Source organism: Chelonoidis abingdonii, chromosome 19 (assembly GCF_003597395.2).
Source record: "Chelonoidis abingdonii isolate Lonesome George chromosome 19, CheloAbing_2.0, whole genome shotgun sequence".
NCBI classification, from domain to species: domain Eukaryota; kingdom Metazoa; phylum Chordata; order Testudines; family Testudinidae; genus Chelonoidis; species Chelonoidis abingdonii.
In genome coordinates this window covers 4,428,458-4,446,955 of record NC_133787.1, presented here as the reverse complement: position 1 = coordinate 4,446,955, position 18,498 = coordinate 4,428,458, and the positions used below count along the sequence as shown (strand labels likewise).

General features: G+C 45.9%; 1 protein-coding gene across 1 annotated transcript in view; it reads right to left on the bottom strand.

Moving 5' to 3' along the window:
• The window catches only part of ATP6V0D1 (ATPase H+ transporting V0 subunit d1), a 61,395-nt gene extending 44,073 nt beyond the window's left edge, over nt 1–17,322 (bottom strand). The window contains exon 1 of the mRNA XM_032788467.2: nt 17,119–17,322. Coding sequence (XP_032644358.1) covers nt 17,119–17,189 — 71 coding nt within the window. The 5' untranslated portion in view covers nt 17,190–17,322. The remainder of the gene's footprint in view (nt 1–17,118) is intronic.
• Between the last annotated feature and the right edge of the window lie 1,176 nt (nt 17,323–18,498).

The following is an 18,498-nucleotide window of genomic DNA, read 5'->3' as shown; positions in this document are numbered from 1 at the left end:
TCGATTACTTGGCAAATATGAATTATTATAATAGATGTGTGTTTCAGAGAATTTAATCTATTTAGTTCCCGCAGCCAGAGGAAAGATGGGTGGGTCAGGACAATTTAATGGTGAGCAGGAAGTCAAACAGTCAAATAAAAAGATTACAAAAAGTATAATAGTTTGTAACATTAAAACAACTTGTCGACATCACATGAAAGAGGGCAGCACCAATTGAAATATTCCTTAGTCATGGAGAATCCTTAGAGTCAATAAGGGGTATCGTTATGATCACGACGGACCTTCCGCACAACGCAGGCCACATGAATCGGCTCACCCAGGCTGACAGCTACTCCTGTATTCTATATACCTTGTCCTGTAGCCAGTTGAATTTGTCCCTCAAAATCATGTCATGTTCAAATAAATACCATTATAGTTTTTGTACTTATTTATCTATTCAACTGAGCCCATTTGCCATAAGTCTAATCACCGGATTTTGACTGAGTTTTGCAAGCAGCGTTTTATCTTATTTTGCCCAATCAATAGGAAAATCCCTTTGTTTGACGTGCACTGGGTGAATCATACTCAAAATTTAAGACGCTATCCAAGGCCGACTTGGCCTCAAGTCTCAAAACTCATTTCTCTAGGTAATTATAGTTATCATCCCCTGTCAAATAACCTGCTCTCTGTCCTCAGGATACCAGGGACTATATAAAAAACTATCTATGCAACGTGCGTTCTATATCAGGGATAATGATCAGGAGGACACCTGGAACTAGCTGAGGTTCTCACACGAATCTTCCGAGAACCCACACCACTGTATCTGGATACCAGGTCTGCATAAATCTTGCCATGTGTCCCAAGCACTGTCGGCGTCCTAGGAAAGGCTGAAAACATATGGAAGAGACACTAACGCAGTATCCAACAAGAAGCTGGAGTGCGTGCTCAACGTAGGGCACATAGAGAAAGGTTTGGGCCCATGATGCTGTTAAAGGCACAACGATGCAGTCAAGAGAAGAATCTAGAGGACTCTTAACTACACAAGTCTCTTCCTTTGTTTGAAGAGTACGCATAACCCAGGTGAAGAACCAAGTCACTAGAGCTTGGTGCGCACTACTCTCAGCACTTGAAGGCCAGACAACAGCCTGCCTTTCACGGGATGAACCTTTGTTGCCCGGACGAGTACTCGCCAAACGGGCGTTCCCAGACCATCCACCTAGCCAGCATACGGAAACCCCAAATCCTCCAAATTTACAAGGGCGGAATTCTCAGACCTCCCGCAGCCTTTGTAGGTGAACCAATGTCCACCTAGACTGCACACCTGCAAACAGTCTGCATGCTGAAGGATGGAAATTGCTTTTATCTATATAGTAACCATGTTCACTTACACGGATCATACAAGCAATATCGATCAAGGGTCAAGAGTAAGAGATGTCAATTGCACAAACTTTTCAGACCAGTGAATTGCCAGTGTTTCCACCTCTGTTCAGGAGGCAATGAACCTTCTCTTGGAACAAACTAAACTATACATCACACACGCACATGGGCATGAAAAGACAGGACCTCTGGAGACCAAGCTCAACGGCCTGAAGGTCTGCAAGCAATCAGAGATTCCCCCACTTCCAGGGAGGACACCACACCGCAACCCACATCTGTAGCCTTGGAAAGCCGGGCTAAAGAAGACTCTAGGCAATGGACGTTTATCAGTGTCAGAAACGGCTATTTGGTAGTGCTTTATGCAGCTCCTGTAATCAACGAAGCACAGCCCGAGGCTCGATGGCGAACTAAGGACCCTTTGCTCACAATAGGCACCGAGATATCACAGAAAGGGATCGAGTACAAACAATGCACAATACATTACCTGTGGCTCCTGATAGCCAAGATACGCAGCACTGTAGTCTTCCGCCCAAAAACAACTTCCTAGGAATTACAGCCTCTCCTTATGCCCATCACACTCTCTCAACCAAGCCTCTCAGATCAGCTGCAAGACTGTCGCAATAGCAATTTCTAGCTTGACAAATGTCAATCATGCCACTGCCAGGGATTCCACGTCAAAATGCTGGCTGCAGAGATCACTTTCTTAGCACCATCGCTTTTGACCATGTCACCTTCCTCTCTTTTGCAAAATACACGCCTACGCACGGCCTCCCTCTTGCCATAACGAGCAATCAATACGTAAGCTGCAACGTGGTCTTGTTCTCAAGCTTCTACAATCTGATCCCCACTCGGTCAGTCATACCTCATCCTACTGTCAAATGCATTCCTCTATGGACCAGACCACACGTCTCTTATACTTCACTTTTACAGCTGTAACAAGTCACCATCGTGCTTCCGCCGCTGGCTCCCTCACACCTTGAGGCGCTCCCAGTAAATCTTCCTTCTCAACCCTCCACTAATCTCCTTTGCTGGGCATCTCACAAAACAGATCAAGGTATAGATTAGGTCCTAACTATGGAGCGTAGACACCAGAATTGCACACGCCGATGCGGCTCCTGGGTACTCCAAATCTCGTTGTTCGTCGTATCAGCAACGTCGCAGCAGTTCGTTGGAGGGCAGAAGACTATGTTTGTATTGTCTGTGCTTGTATCGGGCCACATAGCACATCAGGGGTTCCCAGTCCATGAGATCGAGGTGCAATGCCTGAGTCTCAACCGACACTAATACACATGTGAAGATGTCAGGAGGTATTCCCGCTGCCTCGTCTTTGGTGACAGGAGAATAGCATGGATCTGTTAGACATCACCACTTTACATACACCTAGTTCAACGCACATTGATAGCACCGACGTTATGCGGGGCCTCAACGCAGCCAGTTGACGCATGAGGGATTGAGGCTTCTTCCACACTAGGCGTAAACGTACAGGACAGAGGCCACAGGTCAGCTAAAGAGAATGATCAGAATGGTACTCATTCCTAAACCGCTGTTGAGCGCTGGCGGGCATTCTATGCGAACGGAGCGAACTGACTATCTGTGCTCTGCAACCTGGCAACAGCGCCCCAACGGAACACTTGCTCAAACAGCTGTTGGCCAAAATTTCCTTTCGTAAGGACTTCTAGTCTTATACTTAGCACTGAACCAGGATATCTAAGTGGCCAGGCAGAGCAAAGGTATTGCCTGCTCCAAGCTGCACGCCTCATGGAGGCCCTCTGGATGTTTGGAATTCTTACAAGCATGTCAGCATGGACAGCGTTTTAACATCAAGTGTAAAAGATGCTGAATTGGTGCTGTAAACCCCAGAGCAGCTAAATGTGATGGGCTAAAGGACAGGAAAAGAAGAAAGGAAGGTGTCCAAAACGCCTGATCTCCAGGGCGTTAGAAATTGATTCTGTAGAGAAAAGTTGGACACAGCAATTGGCTCCTGTATAGGGCAGACGCTGAGGTAAGCATGCAGTCCACAGGAAGAGCAGTGCACACTTGGGATCCAGAGGGCTGAGTTAACATGCCAAGCCCCACTCTCGTACTGTCAAACAATAGATCATTAATCTCAGACAAGAGAGATGTTGTTTGCTAAGAAATAAAAATTGGAGACATATAATCTTTTGCTCGTTATCTGTACCAAACTACCCACCAGATAATGTTCTCTAAGCTTACTTTGAACTGAATTAATGTTATTTTATTGACACACTGTACTTGGTGGAAAAAAGAACAAAAAACATCAACACACCCTATGTTTCCTCTAAGAAATAAGCGTTGCAGGTGTAGTATAGAACTGAAGGATCAAGCCGTACCAATTCTTCCATTTTGGTGCACGTGAAAGTGAGAGTGTAAACTCTCCTCTGACCCCGCACTTGTCACACAGACCTCTCCTCCTTGGAAGGGGGAAGGAACCCCTCAGCAGATATCCATGGCCCTTTTCCTAAAGAACTAACAGTGGACACTGTACAAGCAAATTGGGATGCCGAGGTGCTCTTCTACAACCATTGGGAAAAAATAGCTCCTTTAGTCATATAGTTCAGTATACTCAGAGAGCGACAGCTTGGGTTAAGACAGTAGTTACACAGCAACAATTGTGCGCAAGGCTACCATGGGAAGTTCATTCAACTAATCCATGAAAAGGTAGTTTCCTTTGCGGACGGCTGCTGAAGGATTGGAGTCTCTGCCATCAGGATGGCGTTGTCAGGACGCGTAGCGTGCTAGAACGCCCTTTCAGCCATTGCTGTATGACACAAGCCCGTGCTGAAAAACAAGTCGCGGGTTTTACTCCTCTTCCTTCAAGACACGTGGGATCCACTCTTCCAGCAGGTTGCGCCTGGACAATCCCTCTCTGCACATACCAGCTAAATCACTCTCTTCAGTTCTGCCAAATGCTTGTAAAAGCTTTTATTCCGAGATCTGACAAGAGTCTGACCAGGATATAATTCGGTATTTCCACCAAAGACAAATCCCTCTGTCTAACATGTTCTGGTTCTCGCTGGTCGTTTCAACTTCTAATACTCTTTGTTCTCGTAATATTATGGGAAAGAGCAATCAGGAGTTCCCAGCTCCCCCCCGGCACACTTACTACTTAACCCAATCCGCCCTCACAAAGAAGCCTTCAGGCATCTCATTTACCTATTGCTTACCCTCTCCCGTTTCTGGCAGTTGATGACTGGAATCAAACAGCCTTCCAGGTGGAGGTTTAATAGAAAAAATGGCACAGCAATGGTCTCTGTCATATCTCCACCACCCATTTATCATCACACACACTGACTGCTGGTTCATTAATGAACACTGCGATCCGCCAGCACACTGTGCGTTCAGAGCGCCAGGTCCTCCTTGTGGGTGTTCCTTACAACACCTACAGGGAGGGGACCTTACGAGCCCTTGCGTCCTCTCTCGAAAAACAATTAACCTAATGACGTGAGGATTTGACAATCTTAACCACTCTTAACTGACCCACGCTCCTTTGTTCAGGATCTTTAACATATTAAAGTGGTGCTCCGAAGGTGAAAGAACTTGAATGCCGCCCATCCCAAAGAAACCGCCTGTGGGATCATCAGTATAAGCAAGGGGATCACCACAACCAATTTCAGTGGGCCACCGCGGCGAACTTTCGCCTGTGGTCTCACTAGCCAAGGAGGCAGGGATATCGATATATCTCTCTGGCACTAGCAGGAAGAAGGCGCACTAGACCAGAAAGAGAGGACAATGGGAGTTCGATCAAAAGAAGACGGACATGTCGTAGAGCTGGAGTGGAAGGGAGCCGCTATTAAGGAAATGGAGGGCCGTTAATATAACAGGGGAGTTGACCACTCACCAGGGTGAACACTGCGCTTGAGGATAGAAGGACCACTTAAGACACGTATGCAATCTCCGGCAGAAGGCAGGAGACAGCCATCGCTGAGAGTTGAACCTTAGGACCAAGACGGGTCTGTAGGCATCAGGTATCTGAGGGGGAACCAACCAGATGACACCCTATGTACATCAATGGACACGCTAATGCAATCCACTCCTCAATGATGTTAGAGAGAGCTTTTACGCCCAAAAGAAGTTAACGAACCTGGGCTAAGAGTTACTAAATCGATACTATTGGGCAGCTAACCCAAACAACAGAAAAGAATGCGAATCGCTAAAATGTATGACCAGAGAGATTAAGGAGGCTAGGCCTCACTCTAATGCATAGATAGGCACAGGGATGTGACACCAAAGTCGTGTCCAGCCTCTGTTCTATGCCAGAAAGCTGGGATTGGTGACAGGTGCATGGAAGATCACTGATGACTGGAATCCGTCCTGCTTCATGTCATGCCCTTAATGGGGCACCTGGCCGAATATTGGGCACTATCAGGGGACAGAGAGCGCGGTGATGGAGCCTTTGGTCTGACCCAGTCTGGCCGTTCTAGCAAGTAGAAATGGAACTTAACAGACAGTGAGTATGGTTCTAGTGCAAGAACTGACTATAAAGACTAGAGCATCAGTAGTCAGTGCGGCAGAAGATTGAGAAATCACCTAAAAATCACTTTCAGGACCAAGGCAAAGCCAATATTAGTGTTGAGTTTCAGGAACCAGAGGTTTTGGCTGCTTCAGTACACAACTTAATACCTGTGGTAAGCTGCCCTGAACAACAGAACTCATATAAAATAGCACTCTGAACACTGCAAACAGCAGCCTATTTGTGAGAAGGGCCAGAACAGGATTCCTGACAAGCCAGGCAATGTTGCGCTACTGAGGATGCTGAAAGCATTTACAAAAACGGCAATAAAAGAAATAGGAAGAGACACCTGCCTTCCCAATAAGAGATTGGATCTTATTGGGAACGGCACACAGATGACAGAGTAAGACCATGAGCCATAGTGAAGCATGCAGCAACCCTCCAAAGAGGGTCCCTTACACGCTAGCGACTTTAACAAGGAGCTCATGAGCGCTGATGAAGTAGCCTAATATAAATCCTGATAGACAAAGAATCCCACTGTCATGTAAAGAAGAAATCCTGAGAAGGTTGCAGATGACTGTTCCCAACACGCAGTACTCCACCCCTGCCCGCTGCGCCCTCTGTCACAGCAGAGCATCCACAACCACTATAGACCTAACGAACCATCAGGCGCTAGAACACCATTGTGTTAGGCAAAGGAAGACGTATTCTCGGTAGGGGTGGGGGGGCAGTCTCTGGTAGGGAAAAAACCAAACCAGGAACAGAAGGAACATGCCCGAAACCCCTCACCCCACGTCTAGAAAACGGTACAGTCGCCAGGCCTCACATCAAAGCTGCTTTAATTTCTGCCAACAAACATGGAGCAGTAATGGACACTATGAACCAAAATCCCGCCAGAGCGCAGAAAAAACGCACCTACAAACACGAAAGCCCTACCAAGTGGCACACCACAAATTCCTCCCCTCCATAGGGGAAGGAAAAAATGAAGCCACACACGTGTGATCAAGTAGCAGTCCCACTCACTTTAATGCACACCTGGAAACACACCGTCCATACCTGTAACAAGGGCAAGAATAAAACCCTGTATAAAAACAGAGGCCTGCTCAGGGAGTTCAGCAATTCACGTCCCCAGCTCACTTCGCGAAAGCCTCCCCAGCTGGCAGGGGTGGCAAAATGCTCGTAAAGGCAGGCGGACTGTTGTGACCACTGAGCCAAAAAACAAGGCCACGCGCGTGAGAGGCGAGCCCAGGAAAAGTAAACTGACCGCATGGATAAGAAAGCACAAAGGCCCAAGCAATAGATTGACTTTTACGCGTGACTGCAGTTCAAGCATTGTGGCAAGCGAGCGTGTAAAAATGTATTTTCACTTGTACAGCGAGTCTTGCTTTAGTGTAGCCTTCCCGGCGAGAGAGGGCAACGTAATTTGAATAGAAAAACCAAGGACAGGCACACAAGAACCAAAGCACAACCGTAACGTCGGTTGAGAAAGTAAAAATTATTCTGGGACCATGAAATTCCAGAAGCAAGATCAGGACTCCAGCAAACCAAGGGCTAAGTATCAAGCGAAGGACAAGGCAGCAAAATGAGTTACACTCACAAGGGACCCTATAGCAAAGGCAAAAGAAAGGTTAGTACTACAACACTTCAGGAAACAACCACACCATGACGAAAGTAATCAGTGTAAAGCTAGCTTAGACAGGGGAAGAGAGGGAGTAGCTAGATAGACTCAAAGACTAATCACCAAGGCGGAGGTGTTTAGTGCCTATTTTGCTCTTGAATCACTAATAGGGCGGGGAATCAACTTAATGGTGACCACATAGCTTCACATAGAAATATAACCGGCGGGGCAGGGAGAGAAGGGAAGAATAAAGCCAAGACAGTAGGCGAAAGAACAGGTCTCACCAGAACCAGTTATCTATTATCTTCGAGACTCGCTGTAAGATAGGTGAGGTCCCAGAGGACTGAAGGAAAACCTGTCTTTAAAAAAAGAACAAAAGACACCCAGAGAATTACAAGATCAACTCAACGCTACACTTTACAATCTACCAGATAGATAAGAGACTGTACCAAATTAAACAATTGTAGAAGCAGCCTCAGAAGATAATATAGGTCTTTAAAGAATAGCCAACCATGGATCTTGTCAAGAACAAATCACGCCAAAAACCAACCTAATTTTCCTTTTGTGCCAAGCGGGTACTGCTTAGTGACTGGGGCGAAGAAGCAATAGATGTGAGTTACAATTGATTTAATAGTGTACCGCTTATTCGACAACAACCTTCAACATGGACATCCTCCTAAGCAAGCTAGGGAAACAGGTCCAGATGAAATCAACTATAAGATGAGTGCACAAACTCGCCGCTGAAAGAGTATTAATGTCAATCAGCCACTGGGGATGGGGCTGCTCATTCTAGTGGCAATCCCGCACAGATGGCAATCCTGTTCTGATCCTATCCAATATTTTCATTAAGGAGCGTCAACAGGATAACTGACCTGCGAAGAGAGTATGCTATAAAAATCCTGAGTGACAACACAGGGAGAGGTGCTCAGGGCAAGGCTAGAAGTAGGAAGGGACAGGATTGAGAATTCAAGGCACAGTCTTGGAGAAAGACCTGAGCACCGAAATGGCCTGAAAATCAACAAGAAAATTCAGCTACTGAACAAAGTTGCAAATAACTTACACACTTCGGAAGGAAACTACAAAATGAGGAGTACAAGGACAAGGAATCCGAATAGTAAACGGGCTTGTGAAGAAACACGTGATCCGCGGGTTAGAGTAGATAGCAAATCGAATAAAGTCAACAATGTGATGCAGACCTGAACAACGCACGAAATGTGTTGGGGAATGTCTTAAACAGAGTTGCCCACAAGTGGGACACAGGAGGAGAAATGAAGAGTAATCACCACTCTACCTAGCGAGCTCGGCGATGGCGTAGGCGAGCAAAACCAGTTGCAATACTACTAGCGCACCACACTCGCATTAGGAAATTCTGAGACCAGACTGAGAGAGAAGTCAAGGGATGGAGTCTAGGTGTGTGAGCAGCGCCTGGGTGCTCAGTGGAGGGCTGCACGAGATGACCCTAAATGGTGCCATTCCAAGCCCCACATCTCTAAGATTCTCTGTCTTGCCAGGCATCGGAGTAAAACTTTACATCCCATCATTTGCTTCAACTCTTAGTCACAGTAATAAACATGAAGCTCCTGGCTGTTGCTAGCCAGAGTGAAACACATGGGGTTCTATCGTGTACCTTACACATTAAATGACCTGTTATAAAAATAACTGTAATTTGCGTACAATTGTATGATGGACAGTGGGTCAGAGGAGGTGCGCAGTGCCAATAGGACCTAGAACGCGAATAAGGTAAAGCTACGTTGACAGACAGGCTGTCCCAGGGCGCTCTGAACCGCCCGTGCTTAGTCGATTTTGTAAAAAAGCCAGCAAAAGAAAGGGACATCTGCATCCTCGCTTCCCACTGTGCAAGTGGAGCATGTCATATGTCTGAGCAGAGGCTGCAGCATGCCTCGTGGGTCGAATAGTCACCACCAGGCCACAGGGAAATAAATGTTTTCCAGTCCACTCGTCGCGCTGCCCGGAAGATTTGATCACAATCGCTGTACGTATGCTGGAATGAAGATTTCTAAAGTGGACCTAAGGGCGGAACTGTTATAGGAGGACACATGAAGATGAACAATAACCAGTGCGGGTACTAACACACGAGCTGCCAAAGCCAGCTAGAGATAATGAGGTTAGTTCATCAGGGAGGATGAAAGGCCCTGTTTTCATGAGGAGGCGGGAATAGGAGCTCGACCAAGCCCTTTGTGTTTGAAAAGGGTGAAAGGCAAATTCAGCAGAGGAGCCACCTCTCAAGTCCAGGGAAGGGCACAACGAAAGACTGGTTTATTGCTGAGGAACCCTCATCCTGCAAGAGAGTACAACCCCTCCGGTGTCTCCACTAACATTCACGGTGCAATCTCTAACTGGAGTAATACTAATCCCACCAGGGCGATTCACCTGAGACCTCTCATTCTCATATTACAGAGGAGCGCATCTGTCTTATAAAATGTAGAGACAATGGTCACTGCTAAGAAGTATATTAAGGCTAAAAATTTTAAATCACCGGTTATGTATAATAAAAGTCTATGACAGTTCACCCGGCAACAAATAAAAAAATAATTTATGATGTCCAGGACCTCCACATGAGACTAAAAATAACCGAGAGCGGGAAACTGAAGCTCAGGCGAGAAATCTGGTCGCACGGCTATAGGGCTAAGAGAGTGGGAGAAATAGAGAGTCCCGTGGGCGCGGGGCTGCGCCGACCAATGGGCTCCATGGGCCAGCTCCAGTGGCTGCAGGCAGGGGCAGAACGAGCCTATGGGGTGTGAGCAGGGGAAGACACGCTCTGGCTTCAAAGCTTGGCGCAGCCAGGACACGAGGTGGCAGGCGGCACACGACTTGCGCACGACCCCTGTATTAAAGTTTAAACCTGTGATTGCCACATGTGGCTGAGGTGAGCGGGAGAAGTAAAGAGGCGAGGAGACACAGGTCCTGGGAAATTGCAAGGGGTGACCAGACGTGCCCCAAGCTGCAGCCCGTGTCAGAGGGAAGCCATGGGGCACGAGCGGCACGATGGCCCTGCTAGGAGAGCCCCACTTTGAGGTTCTCAACTATAACTAAGCCCGGATGCATAGGCCTGGATGTGGCCCCCTCCGAGAAATCTCTAGTACTTGCGCTAATAGTGTGCTAGAGTGCACAGCCCGACTGCAGCCCCTGGAGAAAGTCGGGGGGCTGCGGGCTGGGGCTGGGGCTGCAGGGTCCTGGTCAGCCAGCCCTAGTTGCAGGGCAGGTGTCCACTGTCCTGCACCTCCCCTGAAGCCCTAGAAGTCTCCCAATGGTCTGTAAAGTCACGGAATCCTCTGACTAGTAAAATAACCAATACGCCTTAGGTATGAGTTGACCTAAGACGATAGTTTAAATTTGTTGTGTGTTAACCCAGAATCCAGCACCTGTAACAACAATCACCACTAAACACACACCACACCCACCACGCGACAATCACACAGACACACACCACTGTGAAGAGTTCCACAGATGCTACCCATCAATATCCGTAGAGGAGACTATCAACAGAAGCAGTAAGTGTCATATTACCATCTCATTCTCATGGACCACCCATGCTCGCTAGCGACTCATTTTCTATCTCATTCACCATCTCACGGCCGCAGCTGATTAGCATTGTGGCAACCTCATTTATAGCCTAGATACTTCATTTTGAATTAGAAAGGTCAAGGGGTGGTGTCAATCACGGAACAAACTACCAAGGGAAGTGTGGATTCTTGTCTGCATCTCAAGAGATCTTCGCAAATCCAGATGGGATGCCTTTCTGGAAGATATTTTAGACAAATGGCAAAAGTTACTAGGCTCAATACAGGGATAAGTGGGCAAAATTCTCTAGCTGTGATAGACAGAGGTCTAGAATGATCCCCTTTTCTGGCTTTTAAAACTAGAATTCTATTTAACTCTCCCACATCAAAACCACCAGCTCCATTGCGTGTGACTTCCCCCCAGCACAGCAGTGGGTGGATGTTTGGTGCTGTAGTTGGTTTGTGTTGGGAGAGGGTAAGCTGGGTTTGCAGTTAACAGCAGTGCTGGAAAGCTGACTCGAAGCAGGGTCGCGGGGAGAAGGTTAGGGCATTTGGTCTATGTGTACAGTAGGTGTGTTAGTAGGGTAAGGAGTGTCGGAATGAACACTGAAGGACGTACTGTTAGGTGACTTACTACATGTCCCTGCTTCTGTGATCTGTAACAGGTAATGGCAAGCCTAATACGTCGCAATCAAGTCTGTGCTTTAGCTAACTTAGCCAAAAAAAAAAAATCCCAAGAAACCTAAATTTCTTATCCCATCCTGGTGGAAGGAACAAGTCCTTCACCAACTGCAACCGACCCTCTTCTGCGTAGGAAAAAATCTGACCAATATAGTGGCTGATCGAAGGTGGTTTCAGAGGGCTGTCCCTTAAGTCCGCATAGGGGCAACAACCAATAAGCTGCTGGTCATGACAACACAGCTAAAAATATTTATCCAAATTCGTTTTTGAGACCAGGGCTACCCATGCGCCAGATCTCTCTCTGCTTGCTGTGCGAGACCATGTTTTTTCAAAAAAGACAGTCCACAATGAAAGATTGGACAGTCAAGAACAAATTTCAAGCCAGACCACTTTAAATGGCTTCCTTTTAGAAGGGGTGAAAAGGAAAAACCTGTACGACAATTGAAAGAGGTGAACGAACAGTGGGTTTTCCAGACGAAAGCCACTCTAAAGTGAAAAGCTAGAACCAGTGCAACCATTTTAGCTTGGCTTGTGAAGCCCTACACCTATGCAGTTGCTACTCAAATGCCTTTGATTTTTACAAACACCAATTCCTCAAAACCAAAAGTGAAAAGAAAAGTTTAATCGGAATGCGAAACAAAAATCAGGAGTGTGTAAAGAAACACTTCTTTGTGAGATGCTAAAAACTACAACTGCCTCATTCACAAAAAGTCCCCCCCCCCAAGCTGTAAGGATACAAGAAGAACTTGAATGATTAATAAGTTATTTTCCTCTGGCCCTTAAAATTAGAAAAGCTCTCCACCTCTGTTATCCCAAAATAGGATCTACCTAGTAAGTAAAGACAATAGGAAATATTCGCATCAGAGACATTTGGGTCCTAAGGCCCCCACAGATTAGCTTAAGATTAGGATTTCCTCACTTCCAAGAACAAAAAAATGGCTGAGATAACTGCTTTGGGCAAGAGTCCTCATTATTTACTGGAAAAATCCTTTCACTGTTTCCCAAACCCTAATAAGAAGACTCCAACACAGTTGCCCAAAACATATGATTGGCATGCAAAGTGGCCCAACAATGAATGGACAAGAGATGGGTGGGAAGCTGCAAAGAAAATTAACTTGTGAGATTGGAGGTCATAAAGGCAATGCTTGTTAATACCAAGAAATGCAAATCACCATGTTTTCCTCCCAAGTGACAAAAATACATTTGTTCCTTATAAATCGCATACAAACCATAGTTCTCGCAGTCATGTCCTTCACTCAAACCAGAAGCTGCACATCTGTCTGCCCTTGACTCAGACCACACTCTCAAGAATGTTACTGTTCTGTTGTAAGCCTAAATAATGTGGAGATGCCCTATACAGTCAAAAGAATGTATGAAATACAAATGATTGTTGCCAGTCCAAGAGACACAGGCATTGTAGACAGCAACAAAAAGGAAAGTTACAGAATCACAAATCAGGATATAAAGTTTGATTTATTAAAAGAAATTGCTTGATTAAATGAATCAAAATATAAAAACCTCCGATAAGACATGATTGAAGAAATTTGTATACACTAACGCTGTCTATGATCCAACAGAAGCAGCGAGAGAAAATCTGAGCACGCCCGTTGGAAAAGAAATCAGCTGGTGTCCCCTCCCAAGAGCTGTGGAATGTTGGGACCCAGAGCTCACTGGACCTCCAATGACAGACCGCCCCTTGTTCAGTGCCCCATGACCAAGCATGGACTGCCACAAGCTGCAGAATCCCAGTGGTCACAGATCGCCTGGACCAAGATAAGGAAAAAGGGCTCTACTCCTCATCCCAGGGTTACGCGGATCAGAAGTAGCTGAGACAGTTGCAAAAGTGCTTGGAGAATAAGGATAAAATTCAAAAATGATCTGACATAATGGAGGAATGGTCTGAATAAATAGAAGATTTCAATAAGGAGAAATCAAAGTGCTCCACTTAGGAAAGGAACAATCAGTGGCACACGTACAGAATGGCAATGAAACTGCCTAGGAATGAGCACCACGGAAGGGATCTGGGGACTAATAGTGGATCACAGCTAAAATATGAGTCAGTGAACACTGTTGACAAAGAAACAAAAAACAAAAACCACTTCAATGCTGGAGTATAGCAGGAGCATCGAAGCAAAAACACAAAACAATTCTTCAGCTCTACTATTCTGCGCCTGTTTAGGCCTTAATCTGTGAGCAGTGTGTCCAGTTCCTGGGCATCCACTTCAGAGTGAATGGACAAATGGAAAGGTCCAGAGAAGAGCAACAAAAACAAAGGGCTCTAGAAAACTGACCTAGAGAAGGAAGTGGAAAATACGGTGTTGTCTTAATTCTAGAAAAGAAAGACCAAGAGGGAATGAATCAGTCCTCAGTATCTAAAAGGTTGTCATGGCAGGAGGAGAAAATTGTTCTCAAACCTCTAGTGGATAGGACAAGAAGCAATGGGCTTAAATTGCAGCAAGGCAGTAAGCTGGACATAGGAACCTAACTGATCAGAGGGGTTAAGCCCTGGACATAAGTTGCATAGGGAGGTTCGAAAACTCCATCACTGGAGATTAAGAGCAGTAAATACCTGCAGGGAATGAATCTAGATAATACCAGTCCTCCTTCGAAAGGTGCAGGGGGCTGGACTAGACGACCTCTCAAGGTCCTTCCAGCCTACATTCTATGATTCAAAGACTGGATATTCCTCTTTTGTTCTTTAACATCTATAACTAGGGCTACCTTGCTGAAGTCCACATTCTTTAAATGAGACCTCACACTAACACATTTTTAGATGGTAACTAGTGAGATCATTCCTCCTTTATAATCGAAGCAAACTGGCCTAGAGAGATTTGAGCCTAAACTTTAAGCAATTGCTTGTGATATTCTAATTTGTCCCTTTGGAACGCAATGCATTCAAATAGCAGAACGCCATATATCACAGTGCCTTAAAGACAAGTACATCCTACTCCTTGAGAAATACTGGACGGTGACACAGTGTGTTAGGTTACTAAAGAAGTATGGTCATTATTAATAGACTACAATAAGGAATAAGACGGTTACTCACCTGTATAACTGTTGTTCTTCGCAGATGTGTTGCTTCACATATCCATTCCAGAGGTGTGTGCGCGGCCGCGTGCACGTTCGTCGCAAGATTTTTAACCCAGCAAACACTCGATGGGGTCGAGGGCGCCCCCTGGAGTTCGAGCACCGGCTATGGTGCCGGATATATATCCGCTGCCGACTCCAAGCCGCCCTTTCAGTTCCCTTGCCGGCGTACTTCCGACGTCCAAGCCGCCCTTTCAGTTCCTCTTGCCGGCGTACTTCGACAGTGGGAAAGGAGGGCGGGTGTGGAATGATATGAGCACACACATCACGAAGAACAACAGTACAAAGGTGAGTAACCGTCTTATTCTTATTCGATGATTGCTCATTCCATTCATTAGGTGATTCCCAGCCTTATGTAGGCGGTGGGTCGGAGTGCACGATACTTTGCAAAATGCAAAAGCGCTGAGCCAGAGGTGCAGCATCCCTTGACTGGTTAAACAGAGCCATAATGCGAAGGCAAAGTATGGACCCAAGGACCCATGAGCTGCGCAGAGAGATACTCGTGGTAGAATACACTCGAGTATCAGCAGAGACCAGGAGCGGCAGTACGAAAGTCCTGAACCTGTAGAATGCCCAATAGTGATCACCCGTGTAGGCTGGGAAGTGAGCCAAATCAATAACCAAGCACGAATCACGCGCACCATTAACCAAGAGTTTTCCTCCAGAGGATCTCAGGTAGGCGCGCTCCTCCTGGGCAGGGGTATATATCCGGCACCATAGTGGCGCCATTCCAGGGGGCGCCCTGCCGACCCACCGAGTGTTGCTAGGGTAAAAGTCTTCCGACGAACGTGCACGTGGCGCGCACACACCTAACTGGAATGGATATGAGCAATCACTCGAAGAAGAACTTGTAGATTTGCAGTGTTCCTTGGCATAACTGCTGAGCCACAGTCACAGTCTGGAACAACTGACTGCAAGCCAGTATTGGTGTGATCAGTACGCACCTAGAACATTGGTTGTGTCTACACTTTACTGGTGAAGTACTGATGTGGTTCTGGGTGCATTAATAAAATTGATTGGTTAAGAATAACCAAGTGTTTTGATTTCAGAAATACTGTTCAAGTTAAAAGTTGATCTGAAAAGGAGCTAGTGTTAAAGTTAGTAAGCAAATGCTCCCTGGATTCAGTAAAAGGGGGTTATCCTATTAGATTCGTTCTAATATTGGCTATAACACTATCAAATTGGCAAACCTAGTTTGTTAGATTGCCGCTTTAAAATTTAACTGGCATCTTGGCAAATGTATAAAATTGACACATACACGCACACCCTTTTCACACTTACAAAGCACCACAGAAAATGGAAACTAGGATCAGCTGATGACAATGAATATAAAGCGCAGACAGTTAAAGGAAGCTACAAAGGTTTCTGCAGGAAATATTTGGCCTGTAGGGTAAAAAACAAAACAAAAACAAAAAGCATAAAAAGCATCTTAACTTTGGTATGGGCCCATCCCTAGTTACAGATAGTAAGTTGTCAGTAATAAAGCAGAGAAGACGGAAGTGCTCAATAAATACTTATTAGCGGTATTTGGAAAAGCTGGATGATGTATCATAATGAGAAGGGACTTTATTTCAGTAGTAAAGAGGATTATAAACAGCATCTATTCAATTTAGATTACTGAAAATCAGTAAGCACAGAAAATTTGCACACATGGGTTTTAACCATTTACCGAGGAGCTCTAGATTGTAATGGCCTCTTCTGGTCTTAAAACCTACAATTCACTTGCAAAAAACACACCACTTCAGCCCACTCACTTTCCAGCAAAGGTTTCCTCCAGGTTTGCTGTGGAATTGCTGTACCTTTCACTTCATCTACATGTGAGCAGGGGACCAGTACAACTGGGAGTGGATAGAGAATACAAGGGAGGGGGGGACTGGTCATCACTCCCAGACATCTGCAATGAGTCTTGAACTATTTAAGGCTTTGCAGCTGGCCTCTGATTAACCTTAGTGCAAGTGAACAGTCAGACTTGTACGCTGCCTTAACATCTGTTAAGCGTCAGAGCCACCTATGCACACAAGGCTGCTTTTTGGTGTGACCACACTAGCATGGCAGATCCTAGGGTTTATTTTAAACTGGAAGATCTCAATGCCCATGGAAAGCTTTGAAAAGAAAGATTAAGTCAGTCTGTACTGAAGCAGATCTTAGCAGTTGTGTTAGCAGGGGAGACACCTGGAGAACCTTTGGAGTGGAAGCCTTTAGAATACACATCTGCCCACAGCACTGTGCAGCCAGAGGACGCTCACAGCAAGATCCCAGGGCAATTTCATCACAAACTTGCGAGCCTACAGCGGTTATGCCCATCAGGTGAGAAAGGCCCTTTCAAGTTAGGAAACTCAGCAAAGTCTGCTTCCACGTGCTGCTGTGGAGCAGCTCGTACTCACGTGATGAAGTCCAGGAAGCTTGCCAATGGCTCATACGCATGGTTCCTCATGTGACGAAACTCCACCACCATCTTCTCCTTCAGCTTGTCATCTATGACAGACACAGTAAGTGGGGAGGCTTCGTTGGCCAGGAAGTTCCCATAATCCGTGCTCTGGAGGTGCAGCTTCAAATCTGAAAAGCAGAAACCACTATTCAGGATATTTTTGTTTTGAACTATTACGGAAGAAAGCTCCAGCAAACACTGTGCTTTGATCTGAGTATTCCCCACTTACGCTGGCACACAGTGACACCTGCTGCTCAGAGAGCTACCTCTGCTTTTCTATTGCATAATTCAGCTCACTGTAATTCCTACCAAGTGCAAATCCAAGCCCACGAAGAAGCCAGCCATTTATCTTAGTCACAACTTTGTTTTCCTCAAGCAATGCCCTCCCCCTCTACCGTAGAAAAAAAAACGGAGAGGTCTCAAACACATCTGCCCTCTCTCTAACCATTTAAATTTTCACCTCCCATGTTTATAGTCCTGTGTGCTGATATCTGCTGCGTTTGAGGGCTGCTATCATTCTTAGAGATGTAACTACAAGCACGTTTGAAAACCAAGCGCTTTATTGTGCCCAGCAGTGCTTTGGCCTCAGGCTTCATTGCAGGGACCCTTCTCTGTGAGTTTTTAATAGGGAGAAGTCAGGATCTCATGTGGCTCAGATAGGGTTATGATGAAAAGGATATATCTGAGGCGCGTTTGCTCTGTGCATGGTGCCTTGTACAGATCAAGGCACCAATTTCGGAAACCAGGGGAACCCAGACTACCACCTTGGGAATTTCAGAATCTGCTGAAGTGGCAGCAAAGTCAGTTTAGTCTTGCAAGCAGGTACTGGTCATCAGCTGGATCTGAGTAACACCGCACTATGTTAAAGTCAAGTTCTATGTCAAGGGGCAGAGATGGAGCTGGTGAAGAGGAACAGAATGTGTTTCCTTGGGGAGGGAACACCTAGTACGAGAGAGTCAAGAAAATCTGAATGATAAAGCAAGTGCACAAGTCGATTCCCCAACTCCAGACATCAGTTCTGTTCCCCAGCTCCCTCTGCAATGCCAGCTGACCCATTGCCAGCTGCAATGCCAGCAATCGGATAATCCCAATGTGACAATCTCTCCTTTGTCAAGAAACACTTTTGGCTCAGATAAGATTTGACGCATCTCCATGGGGACTCAAAAATTTTACGTAATTTAGAATCATTCGTTTCTCAAAGGGTTACTAGTTGCTCTAGTACAGTGTGTTCTTCTGCCTTTAGCTTCATCTTGTCAGAGCATTAGTGAGGTAATGCCATTCTTCTAGGGACTAAGGGGTTGGAGGTGGAAAGGGATAGGCAGGGAAGTTTAGTTGA